General features: G+C 41.0%; 1 protein-coding gene across 3 annotated transcripts in view; it reads left to right on the top strand.

The window, feature by feature from the left end:
• PANK2 (pantothenate kinase 2) overlaps positions 1-12,548 on the top strand; it is a 31,693-nt gene extending 19,145 nt beyond the window's left edge. The window contains exons 4-7 of one of the 3 annotated variants that reach the window (XM_012754975.3): positions 1,442-1,618; positions 6,841-6,964; positions 8,541-8,666; positions 11,987-12,548. In XM_012754975.3, coding sequence (XP_012610429.1) covers positions 1,442-1,618; positions 6,841-6,964; positions 8,541-8,666; positions 11,987-12,037 — 478 coding nt within the window. In that variant the 3' untranslated portion in view covers positions 12,038-12,548. The remainder of the gene's footprint in view (positions 1-1,441; positions 1,619-6,840; positions 6,965-8,540; positions 8,667-11,986) is intronic. The other 2 variants (XM_012754977.3, XM_076010962.1) reach the window with 2 other exon arrangements.
• The last annotated feature ends 1,014 nt before the right edge of the window (positions 12,549-13,562 follow it).

The following is a 13,562-nucleotide window of genomic DNA, read 5'->3' as shown; positions in this document are numbered from 1 at the left end:
AGCCACTGTACCTGGCCTGTTTGTTTGTGTTTTGTTTTGAGACAGGATCTCATTCTGTCACCCAGGCTAGAGTGCAATGCTATTATCATAGCTCACTACAACCTCAAACTCTTGGGCTCAGGTGATCCTCCTGCCTCAGCTTCCCAGGTAGCTGGAACTACAGGTGTTTGCCATCACATCTGGCTAATTTTTTTATGGAGATGATGTTGCTAGCTATGTTGCCCAGCTGGTCTTAAACTCCTGGCTCAAGCAATCCTCCCCCTTTGGCCCCTCGGAGTGCTAAGATTATAGGCGTGAGCCACTGCCCAGCCTGTTTATTGTTAATATTAACTGAGTTTTCAGGTATTGCAGATAACTAAACCTTCAAGAATCTGTTAAAATTTATGTGAAAGATTTAAATCCTTTTAGGATTATGCAGACAAATTCTCTTTGAAAATTCTGATTTTATGACCTACTTTTCTTTAATCTCTGTTGCTCAAGATTATGTTATCATAGGTGTTTTGTAAAATATCACATCAACAGACTCATTAAGCCCTTGCCCTTAGGTGTAGTTTATGGTATTCATATACCAAGTAGCCGAAGTTTATTAGGTAGCATCTGTAAGGAGAGGGCAAGGGAAGGTCCCAGCTTTGAAACCTGTGTAGATTTTATATTTCTCTCTCTCATGTACACACACACACACACACACACACACACACACACACACACACACGTATGTACATACATATGGCCAGGGGATGTGGTATGAGATCTAGAAGTTGAGGTACTGATCAATAGAAAATATATGGAAGATTAGATTGGATTAGATCCTTTTGGCTTAAGGATCATCGGAGGTTCCTGGAGGAGAAAACAAGGATCTAGGGATTGGGATGAACAAGTTTTTTTGTTGTTGTTATTAAACAGGTGTGAGTTAAAGAATGAGAGGGGTAATTTTGGGATAGAAAACACATTACTGGAGGAGCCTGGTGGGGTGGGAGACTGGTGTGCCAAGGTGTCAGGGTGCTTGGATGAGAATGACTCAAGAGAGTGCACTTGGAGAGGGAAAGGGAGGAGGTGCCAACCTGGCCCTAGGTGTGTTAGGCTGATTTGCATCTGAGGCTCTTCATACTCAGCAGACACTCAGACTACTCACTCCTACCCAGGCATGGGCAGGGAGGTGAGCCCCTGTGTCTTGCCACTTTGCTTGTGGGCACATGTGAGTATCTTAAAGATATACACCCAGGCACCTTGTTTTTATCTTTTCACAGACTGTTTTCCTACCAAGGGGGCATTTGCATGATTGAGTTGGGGCAAGAGTGGATTGATACATGGTTTAGGGATTCATAAATGTTACCTTCTTATCCCTATATTTATATAGGGATGCTTATATATTTATATTAATATATGCTTATATATATAGGGATATTTACATATTTATACTGCATTATTTGTTTGTACTCAGTCTTGGAGGAGGAACTTTTTTTGGTCTCTGCTGTCTTCTTACTGGCTGTACCACTTTTGAAGAAGCTCTTGAAATGGCATCTCGTGGAGATAGTACCAAAGTGGATAAACTAGTGCGAGACATTTACGGAGGGGACTATGAGAGGTTTGGACTGCCAGGCTGGGCTGTGGCTTCAAGGTAAGGGAAAATGTGTGTTCTAAGAACTAGAGGAATAAAATATTAAATATTAGGCATATCTTTTTTAAAAACAGCTTTATTGAGGTGTAATTTACATAACTATAAAGCCACCTATTTCAAGTGCACAATTAGTGGTTTGTAGTATATTAACAGAATTGTGTAACCATTACAGTCCAGTTTCAAACATTTTCATTATCCAGAGGAACCTTGCATCCATTAGCTGCTGCTCCCCACTCCCTCACCCCTAGCTCCTGCCAAACACTGATCTACTTTCTGTCTTTACAGGTTTGCATGTTCCAAACTTTTCATATAAATGTTATCATACAATATATGATCTTCTTTTTCTTTTTCTTTTGGAGACAGAGTCTTGCTTTGTTGCCCTGGCTAGAGTGAGTGCCATGGCGTCAACCTAGCTCACAGCAACCTCAGACTCCTGGGCTCAAGCGATCCTCCTGCCTCAGCCTCCCGAGGAGCTAGGACTACAGGCATTCACCACCATGCCCGGCTAATTTTTTCTATATAAATTAGTTGGCCAATTAATTTCTTTCTATTTATAGTAGAGACGGGGGTCTCGCTCTTGCTCAGGCTGGTTTCGAACTCCTGACCTAGAGCAATCCACCTGCCTCGGCCTCCCAGAGTGCTAGGATTACAGGCGTGAGCCACCACGCCCAGCCGATCTTCTTTGATTACTTTTTTCACTTAGCATAATGTTTTCAGGGTTTATAGTGTGAGTCACTACTTTATTCTTTTTTTATTGCCAAGTATGATTCATTATATGGATATACCACATTTTATTTATCCATTTATCAGTGGTGAACATTTGGCTTGTTTCCACTTTTTGGTTATTGAGTATATTGAATACTTGTGTGTACATCTTTTGCGTGCACATGTTTTTAATTCTCTTCAGTGTGCCTAGGAGTGAGATTGCTGGGTCATATGGTAACTTTATGTTTAATCTTTTGAGGAACTACTAAACTATTTTCCAAAGTGGCTGTATTGTTTTACAATCCTAGCAGCTTAAATATCTCACCAATACTGTTATTGTCTGTCCTTTTGGTTTTATCTGTCTTAAGAGGTGTGAAGTCGTAGCTCATTGTGGTTTTTTTTTTTTTTTTTTTGAGACAGAGTCTCGCTTTCTTGCCTAGGCTAGAGTGAGTGCCGTGGGGTGTCAGCCTAGCTCACAGCAACCTCAAACTCCTGGGCTCAAGCAATCCTACTGCCTCAGCCTCCCAAGTAGCTGGGACTACAGGCACGAGCCACCATGCCTGGCTAATTTTTTCTATATATATATATTAGTTGGCCAATTGATTTCTTTCTATTTTTTATAGTAGAGACGGGGTCTCGCTCAGGCTGGTTTTGAACTCCTGACCTTGAGCAATCCGCCCGCCTCGGCCTCCCAGAGTGCTAGGATTACAAGCGTGAGCCACCGCGCCCGGCCTTCATTGTGGTTTTGATTTGCATTTCTTTTTATTTTTTTTGAGACAGAGTCTCACTTTGTTGCCCAGGCTAGAGTGCCGTGGCGTCAGCCTAGCTCACAGCAACCTCAAACTCCTGGGCTCAAGCAATCCTCCTGCCTCAGCCTCCCAAGTAGCTGGGACTACAGGCATGCGCCACCATGCCCGGCTAATTTTTTCTATGTATATATATGTATATATATTTTAGTTGGCCAATTAATTTTTTTTTTTTTTTTTTTTTTTTTTTGAGACAGAGTCTCGCTTTGTTGCCCAGGCTAGAGTGAGTGCCGTGGCGTCAGCCTAGCTCACAGCAACCTCAAACTCCTGGGCTCAAGTGATCCTTCTGCCTCAGCCTCCCAGGTAGCTGGGACTACAGGCATGTGCCACCATGCCCGGCTAATTTTTATATATATATCAGTTGGCCAATTGATTTCTTTCTATTTATAGTAGAGACGGGGTCTCGCTCTTGCTCAGGCTGGTTTTGAACTCCTGACCTTGAGCAATCCGCCCGCCTCGGCCTCCCAAGAGCTAGGATTACAGGCGTGAGCCACAGCGCCCGGCCTAATTAATTTTTTTAATTTTTATTTATTTATTTACTTATTTTTTAAATTTTATCGTATTATGGGGATACAAGTGTTAAGGTTACATATATTGCCCGTGCCTCCCTCCCCCCTCGAGTAAGCGCTTCAAGCATGTCCATCCCCCAAATGTTGCACATCATACTCGTTGTGGTTGTATATACCTATCCCCTCCTCCCCCCTCCCACCCTCCCGACACCTGATAAATGTTACTCCTATATGTCCACTTAGGTGTTGATCCGTTAATACCAATTTGCTGGTGAGTGCATGTGGTGCTTGTTTTTCCATTCTTGAGATACTTTACTTAGTAGAATAGGTTCCAGCTGTATCCAGGAATATACAAGAGGTGCTATATCACCATTGTTTCTTAAAGCTGAGTAGTATTCCATGATATACATATACCACATTTTATTAATCCACTCATGAATTGATGGGCACTTGGTTGTTTCCACAATTTCTATTTATAGCAGAGACGAGGTCTCATTACCTGCTCAGGCTGGTTTCGAACTCCTGACCTTGAATGATCTACCCGCCTTGGCCTCCCAGAATGCTAGGATTACAGGGGTGAGCCACCATGCCAGGCCTTGATTTGCATTTCTCTGATAGGTAGTCTGTTTTCTTTGGAGAAATGTCTACTTAAGTCATTTGCTAATTTTTTTGTTAGATTGTCTTTATTGAGTTGCAAGAGCACTTTATATGTTCTGGGTACGAATCCCTTATTTAGATATGTAATTTGCTTGGCCGGGCGTGGTGGCTCACACATGTAATCCTAGCTCTTTGGGAGCTGAGGCAGGAGGATCATTTGAGCTCAGGAGTTCGAGACCAGCCTGAGTAAGAGTGAGACCCCGTCTCTGCCAAATAAAATAGAAAGAAATTAGCTGGACAACTAAAAATATATAGAAAAAATTAGCTGGGCATGGTGGCCCACACATGCCTGTAGTCCTAGCTACTCGGGTAACTGAGGCAGAAGGATCACTTGAGCACAGGAGTTTGAGGTTGCTGTGAGCTAGGCTGACACCATGGCACTCTAGCCAGGGCAACAGAGTGAGACTGTCTCAAAAAATATATATGTATTTTTTTTCATATATATAATATATATTTATGTAGACATGTAATTTGCAAACCTTTTCTGCCATTCTGTTGGTTTTCTTTTTACTTTCTTGATGGTGTCCTTTGCAGCATAGCTTTTTGTTTTTTTCCTTGCCTGCTGAAGTTTTTAATTGTGATGAAATTCATCATATCTATCTTCTCTTTATAAAAAGAGTAATCAAATTTATTTAACGTCTATACATGGGAACCTCCAGAAAATGAGAATTCCCTATCTTTTATTGTTCTTTTGGTGTCGTACCTAAGAAATCACTGCCTAATCTAAGATCATGAAGAATTACTTTTTATTTTCTTCTAAAAGTTTTATAGTTTTAGCTCTTGCATTAAGGTCTGTGATCCATTTTGAGTTAATTTTTGTGTATGGTGTGAGGTAGAGGTCCAGATTCATTCTTTTGCAGGTGGATTTCCAGTTGTCCCAGCACCATTTGTTGGGAAGACTGTTCTTTTCCTATTGAATTCTCTCGGCCCCTTTGTCAAAAATCAGTTGACCAGCTCACGCCTATAATCCTAGCATTCTGGGAGGCCAAGGTGGGCAGATTGCTTGAGGTCAGGAATTCGAAACCAGCCAGAGTGAGACCCCGTCTCTACTATAAATAGGAAGAAATTAATTGGCTAACTAATATATATAGAAAAAAAATTAGCCAGGCATGGTGGCACATGCCTGTAGTCCCAGCTACTTGGGAGGCTGAGGCAGGAGGATCGCTTGAGCCCAGGAGTTTAAGGTTGCTGTGAGCTAAGCAGACCCCACGGCACTCACTCTAGCCTGGGCAACAAAGTGAGACTCTGTCTCAAAAAAAAAAAAAATAAATAAAAGTAAAAAATAAAAATCAGTTGACCATAGATGTTTGGGTTTATTTCTGAACTCTCAATTCTGTTCCATTGATATGTATGTCTGCCCTTAAGCCAGTACCACAATGCCTTGATTACTACAACTTAATATATTAAGTTTTGAAATCAGGAAGTGAATCCTCCAACTTGTTCATTTTCACGATTGTTTTGGCTATTCTGGGTCCCTTGAGTTTCCATATGAATTTTAGGACCAGCTTGGCAGTGTCTACAAAAAAGACAGCTGGGATTTTGGTAGGGATTGCATTGAATCTGTTGACCAATTTGGGGAGTATAGCCATATTAACACGAAGTCTTTTGATCCAAGAAGATGGAATGTATTTCCATATATTTAGATCTTTGCCTGCTTTTAACAGTGTTTTGTAGATTTCAGTGTATAAGTGTTACACTCTTGTTAGATGTATTCCTAAGCATTTTATTCTCTTTGATGCTATAAGTAAAATTGTTTTTCTTAATTTCATTTTGAGATTTAGAGATAGAATTTTCTTTTTGTATATTGGGGAAACATGGTTTTTAATAATAGAAAAGGCACTCATATACATGCTTCTTTACTAATTTTAGGCACTTAGTAAAATGCTATAGATTTCATTTTTTGTGTTTGTAGCATTTGCTTTCTCATTGGTTATCACTTTCTTGGTTTTGATTTTTTTTTTTTCCCCACCCACCAAACAAGGAACTTAAACTTTTCTGATTTGTTGGCTTTCTGTTCTGATCACAGTTACTAATACAGCAATTCTGCTGGTCATGTACTGTGAAGTACTTTATCTTCTAGGGAAATCTGCTCATTCTGGAACTCAGCTGTCTCTGCTTTGCTTTACTCTGATAAAGCAGCTTGCCAGATGTGAATGTGTCCATCTGAGTGGAACAGTTGTGTAGTTGGGATGAATTGCTCATATATGGGTCTTCCTAGAACTGCCTCTGGTTGCAGAAGGAGCATTGGTGCCTTCCAGTGGATCTGATGAGATACTAACTAAATGTGCAAGTATCTGATATCAAAACTAGATTTCATTAGAAACCACAGGAAAAGCTGTCTGCTCATTTAGAATGCTTGAGAGCTCTATTTTGAGTTGCATTTCTCTTTGAGCAGATGCTCCATTATTGTATAATAAGAAGTTTGAAGATTCGAGCAGTGTCCTAAAAGCCAATTTTATCTCTTTACAGTAAAGTAACATTCAAGTTCTTTTGGGCTGTGTTGCCTTTGGTTTAGCAATGGGATTTTTTTTTTCCCCCATCACAGCTTTGGAAACATGATGAGCAAGGAGAAGCGAGAGGCTGTCAGTAAAGAGGACCTCGCCAGAGCAACTTTGATCACCATCACCAATAACATTGGCTCAATAGCAAGAATGTGTGCCCTTAATGAAGTAAGGGGGCATGGATTTCTTTATTTGCTCTAAGGAAAATACTGAACTTACAAACGGGCCCCCCCCCTTGACATCTTATTATGTCTGTCTGCTCAGAACAGTGCTTAAATGTAGTGGTGGGGTGCAGTTTGTTTTGGTGCAGAGTTAAAATTTTTCAAGTGCAGATTAATCTTCATTGATTTTTTTTGTTGTTGTTAGTGAAGATAAACACTGTTATTGTCTAGAGGTAAAATGATACCTTTTGAGGAGGAAGGTAGAAAGGTAGCCTGTGTTCCAGATAATGGGGACTTTTGGCAGTGATGATGGATAACAATGCTGAATCTAGACTCCACCCTCATCATTGAGCTCTAGAGGCCCTGGGAAGGAATCCAGAGGAAGTCATTGGAGCTGGGAGAAGACTGAGCAGGCCGAGGAATGCCCACCCTCCACCTCAGCAGAGCTGTGTCTTTGTGCTTTCAGCTTCTTTACAGTGCTGCCTTGTAGCATTCAGGTCAAGCAGCATTGTACAGGGCTATGAAAGAACCAAGAATGGGCTGCCCTTGGGGAAAGAGGATCTAGGATCCAGTTGATGCAGTTTTATGGCTTGTCCCTATGTATACATTTTAAAATTATTATTTAAATAGATAATCTAGGCATGCAGATTCAAAGGAAACCTCAAAAGACACAAAAAGATTTCTCATTTTTAATTAAAAAGATACTGTATCAGTACCAATTAAAAATTTCTTCATTTGAATATCATACACCACTTTTTTCTTTATTGCATGTTCCCTTTCCTGTGCTTATGTATTTTAAGATATTTTAATTGGCATACATACCAATTTATATTTTGTACTTAAATATTGTACATTTCCTGGTTGTATATTTGATCAAGTTTTTTTATATCATAAATCATTCACATAGAGCTGGGCATGTGGTTGCTTGCCAATAACTCTGCAGTAATAATTTTGAAGTATGAAGCTATTTCTTGGTTGGATTTTATTCTCGATATAGGGCTTACGTAGGAGTGAAATTTCTGGTCCTAAGAATTTGACCATGCCTATGAATCTTGATGTGTATTGCCATGATGCTTTGCACAAGGACTGTACCAGTTTAGATCATCTTTAGCAATGAATGAGTGGATTAGTTTTACTACAACTTTACTAATGTTGGGAGTCGAATTTCAGTTAGTATTTTTGCTAGCTTAATAGGTCTAAAATTTTGCTTTCTTTGATTACTAATTGAAGTTGAATTTTTTACTGTTAGACTTTTTGTATAATTTGCCCGTTTGTGTCACTTCCCTTCTTTTGGGTTGGGGTCTTACTATTGTTTTCACTTACGTGTATAGAACTTTTATTCAATAGTAGTTATTTTTTGTCTCATATAATACAGATGTTTTTCCTAATCTGTTTTCTTCTCCTGTGACATTTTATGGCATGCTTTGCAATGGGTCCATAGTTGTCTGGGGATCAAATTTAAGTAACACTTGATCAGAAAAGTGCTGCTAAAAACTATGCACATGGTGTTCTGTTTGGGGTAGCTTATGTGAGAAAATAGAAATTAAGATGAAAACCTAATTGCCTTTTTTTGGTGTGCTCAGAACATTAACCAGGTGGTATTTGTTGGAAATTTCTTGAGAATTAATACGATCGCCATGCGGCTTTTGGCATATGCTTTGGATTATTGGTCCAAGGGGCAGTTGAAAGCACTTTTTTCGGAACATGAGGTAAGCTGACTTGTTTCTTGTGATATGTCACATACACAGAGGGCTGTAGGTCAGGTCACACTGTAGTGAAACTTGAGGTAGAGGTGAAATGGGCTACAGTGTCCCCCCCCCCTTTTGTAATTAATTGTATGATGTGGGGTTTTGCTTTGTAATGCTTGAAAGTGATTTCTTACCTGATACAATGCAAGATGGGTTTGGTTAATTTACTTGTAAGTTTAAGCAATTTTAAAGAAAAAAGCCCTTGATGAACATTCCCCTACATTTCTGATGGCCATCTTCTTTTCTGAACTATCCTTTATATTTCTCCCATTGCATTGACTCTAAGTGCAGTTACTCTGGGTCTTGTTTTTTCATATTTTTGATGCCAGTTTTATGTATTAGTATAATTCATGTGCCATTGATTTAAAATGTACGTTCTAAAAATGAATAGATCAGTTAAAAACCATACCAGACTAGAACCATACTATCATAAGAACTCAACATGTAGGCAGGCTAGATATGACAAAATGGAAAAGAGTCATTGAATTGTTCAACCCAACATACTGTCTTTTGCCCTTTTGCCCAAAATTGCCCTTTTGTTTTTCCTGTTGGGGGAAAAATGGAACCAGAGCTATGGAAGGGGTTCTCTTCCCTCCCTATGGTTGCTGGGCAGTTGAACTATTTCAAGTATTGAATTTTAGATAGTGTTATCATGAACATTTTTCAGAATTGTATGTGCATATGTAGTTTAACATCGTTTATATGAATTGACAGAAAATAGGATTTGAAATGCTAAAAAAGATTACTTTTTCCTTCAAAGATGCTTTAAGTTTTTCCTTTTAAATTGCTTAAGTTAGTAGTTAAAATCTAAAGTATATACATTTCCCATATCAAGAAGCTTAAAGTTTAAGTCATCTAACTTATTTTTTCCTTGTAATGACTTTTGTAAATCAGTACCAAATTGCCACTCATTTTCTTATAACTCATAATCTTTCTTTATACTTCATGTTTGTTGTAATCTTTGACCTACTTTATTGTGCTCTATATTGGAATAAGAAAACCCTATTTAATGTTGTATCCTAGTATAACTTTTCTCCTGCTAAATTTCTACCTCTTGTTGAACCTTTTCCTGGTAGAACATGGAGATTAGTTTTTTATGGTAACTTTTTTTTTAAAAAAGAACTTATATCTTCATATTAGTTATAAACTCTTTATGAAATTTTGTTTTTATATTTTGTCATTCTTCTTGCCTGCTGACTTTGTTTATTCCCTGTGGTTAGCACTGGTGGTCCATTTGTCCCTGTGTTTTCCATTTGCATTTAGGTCTCTGACTATAGTAGTGATGGAACTTTGATTATTTTAGCCTCTCTGAGTCTTGAAATACTCTACTCCCCTCACATTGAATCATTTTAACTTTTGTTGTGAAAGCTTTGTATAGATTCTTAAGCCTTTCTCTTTTCATCTTAGCACGTTTTAGCTTTTAACAGCCTTCTGTCTCTTGATAATGGGTTCTGGGTCTTTAGTAGAACTCTATTTTTTTTTTTTAAATTGTAAAATAAAACACAGGCACAGAAAGCCTTATAAAACAAAATGGGCCAGGTGTCGTGGCTTACCTGTAATCCTAGCACTTTGGGGAGGCCAAGGTGGGAGGATTGCTTGAAGCCAGGAGTCTGAGACAAGCCCAGGCAACATAGTGAGACTCCGTCTCTACAAAAAAATAAAAGCATTAGCTGGGCATGGTAGCGCTAGCGCATGCCTTGTAGTCCTAGTTACTTGGTAGGCTGAGTAAGGAGGATCACTTGAACTCAGAAGTTCAAGGCTGCAGTGAACCTTGAACACTGCTATGATCTGTCCATCCAGCCTGGGTGATAGAGACCCTGTCTCTGGAAAAAAACCCAACAAAACCAAAATGTATAGCTAACTATTGTAAAATGAACAATTTTTGCATTTGTATGCTCTCACTGTGATGGGGATTCCTGAGCCTTGCTCAGCTGTGCCAGTCCCACAGCTACTGGCAGCCTCATAACACAGATGGTATGGCTGGCCTTTTTTCTTTAAACTGAGAAATAGTGGCAAGGCAGGCTTCAGCCTCTCTTTTGTTTGGTCACTTTCCTGGGGTAGATTGCTGTGACATCAGCCTAGCTCATGGCAGTCTCAAACTCCTGGGCTCAAGCGATCCTCCTGCCTTAGCCTCCCGAGTAGCTGGGACTACAGACATGCACCACCATGCCTGGCTAATTTTTTCTATGTATTTTTAGTTGGCCAATTGATTTCTTTGTATTTTTAGTAGAGACGGGGTATTGCTCTTGCTCAGGCTGGTTTCAAACTCCTGACCTTGAGCCATCTTCCTGCCTCAGCCTCCCAGTGTGCTAGGATCACAGGCGTGAGCCACGGCACCCGGCCCATATTCCTTTTTAATAATTTCTTTTTAAAAGTAGTTTATTACCTGATTTCATGCTCTGGAGACCTTGATGGATTCTGTCTCATTGTAGGATTCTTCTCTGATTCCTTCTGGCATTCTCTTTCTTTTAGTGTGGATTTTGTCTCTTTCTTTAGTATTTTATCCTTGGTTTTGGTTTTGGGTTCTGGTTGCATTTGACCTGGACTACTTACTATATGGTACTTGTCCACTTGGCAGCTGCTACTTCTCTGTCATCTCTCAGGAGCTTCTGTGGTGCTTCAGGCTTGCTCTTTGGTCTGCGCTTCTCTCTTCATGTTGACTCGAGCTGCCTACATTTGGGCACCTCAGCCTTCCACATCCTATAGGGCACCCACCTGCCTTGCTGTCCACACCTCTTGTTCCCATGTTCCCATTCTCAGGGCTGTATTGCAGACCTCCTTTACTGCTCTCATCCCTTCCTGTAGGTGAGTCTTGAATCCATTCTACCTCCTCCTCACTCCAGCCGAGTCAACCTCTGTGACCTGCCCCACTTAGCTTCACTTTGTTGCACTTCATGTCCCATCTCACCATCATTGCTGAATTATCTGGAAAAGTTCCAGGCCTCTGCTGGTTCTCAAGTTCTCATTCCCCAGGACAAAGCCCAGGTACCATCTCTTACCAGAGTTAACTGAGCCACTGCTGGCCTCAGCTCCTGTAGTCCCCCCTACGGGTTTGGTTTGGCTATCACAGTGGTCTGATATGCCAGGGGTGTCCTGTACGTTCACCCTCCCTTTCCTGATGGGAAGCTCCTCAGGCCAGCCTCAGACCTGCTTCGGGTGCTCAGGAAATGGGTGTCAGGAGTTAAGGGCGGTGTTGGCTGTAATACTAGTAATCATATTTATGGTAATTTAAATAAATCTAAGGAAAATTGCTCTTACTTTTGGTGTATTTTTTTTTTCAGGGTTATTTTGGAGCCGTTGGAGCACTCCTTGAGCTGTTGAAGATCCCCTGATTGTTACCTGGGGAGGGGTTCCTGGAACGTTTCACAGTGGGATCAGTGGACTTTGGTTTCTTAAGAGACTTACTCAATTTTATGATTGTGTACTACCCGAATCAAAGCAAGAAAGGACAAGTGTATTTTTCCAAGCCATCAAGATAAATCCTTAAAAATTCAGTCTAAACTAGCAACGAGGAAAGAAAGATATTAAAAACAAGTGGACCATGTCCAGGCAGTGTGGGATTTGCTGTATGTAAGCTGCTCTGCAGCATAGCACTGTTAAACCTGCTGTGTGTTTGTGAAATCTCAGCATCACTCTTGGAGACATTTCAGGGCCGAGCTGTTCTGTGTTCAGCTGACTGTGGTTTTGTGTCCTGTTTGAACTTGCTTAAATGTAAGGAAGCTTCTGTGTGCTATAATCTAATCACAGGTTTGTCAATGTGGCCTTGGAGATTATCTGTGCATTACTCTGGTTTGCATTAAGCCTTTGTGTGAACGTATTGAAAAACATGTTTTATTTTAAGGTTCTTAATTGGGCAGGTTAATTCTGTACCTGAAACTTGACAAGCAATTTTTGTAAAGGGAGTTTCATGTCACCACCTTACACTGTAAATCCTGGGAATGTCTGGAAAGGTAGGATCTGAGAAGAATTTCCTTGGGTAGTTGTGTGTGTGTGTGTGTGTGTGTGTGTGTGTGTGTGTAGGTTATTTATCTGATGAAAGAGAAGGTAAGCTGGTAGAAAAAGTGCAATCTGGAGACTAACACCATACAAAAGGGCCTTTAGAATTGATACCTCTTCAGGGGAGCACTGAAAATCTGGTTTTCTTTCAGGCTGAGTAGAGAGGAGGGATTGAAGTATCCATTGATGAACTCCTGGTGGGGCAGGGGTCCCCCAGGGCACTGGTGTCTGCTCAGAAGCCTGCTTGAGGAGAGAGTGACAGGGTTCAGATGGCATTTTGGTTGAACCTTTTCTGCTGTGCAGAATAATCTCACTCCTGGGGGAGAGTACAGCTTTTATATCTTAAATGGTGCCTGCATTGCTGTTGAAAGGCAAGGAAGGGCCTGTACAAAGCCTTGGAAACTGCAAGGAAAACCCCACGGCTCTGCTTTTTGCCTTAGTTTCTTTCTTTTAGTGGGTGGGCAGCAGAGGTGCTCTGTCTGTCCCCGCCCTCACCCTCTACAGCACAGGGAGCTCGAATGTGAGGGCGGGGTCTACTCACTGCTGTTTCCCAAGGGGTGGCCACCTTGCCGCTCTTTTGCACGTGCCTTGGCGCATCTTGGGTGTGGGTGCCGATGATCCAGGGCCTCACATGGGCACAGAGCAGGAGGGATGCAGCAGGGAGGGTGATGGTGTCCTGTGGACAGTGTTGACTCTCATTCCCTGCTCCTGCTGTTCCTTGCAGGCTCCTGGCAGAGCCACCTCAGAGGACCTAACCCTGTGTCCCTCTGCCCTTTTCTGTACCTAGCTGCATGTTTGGTGGCCACCAAAGATGGACCACCATCCACCCACTTCTACCACATGGGTGCTTCTCAAAACCTG

This window comes from Microcebus murinus, chromosome 16 (assembly GCF_040939455.1).
Source record: "Microcebus murinus isolate Inina chromosome 16, M.murinus_Inina_mat1.0, whole genome shotgun sequence".
NCBI lineage: Eukaryota > Metazoa > Chordata > Mammalia > Primates > Cheirogaleidae > Microcebus > Microcebus murinus.
The sequence above is the reverse complement of the archived record's forward strand: the minus strand, read 5'-3'. Positions and strand labels throughout refer to the sequence as shown.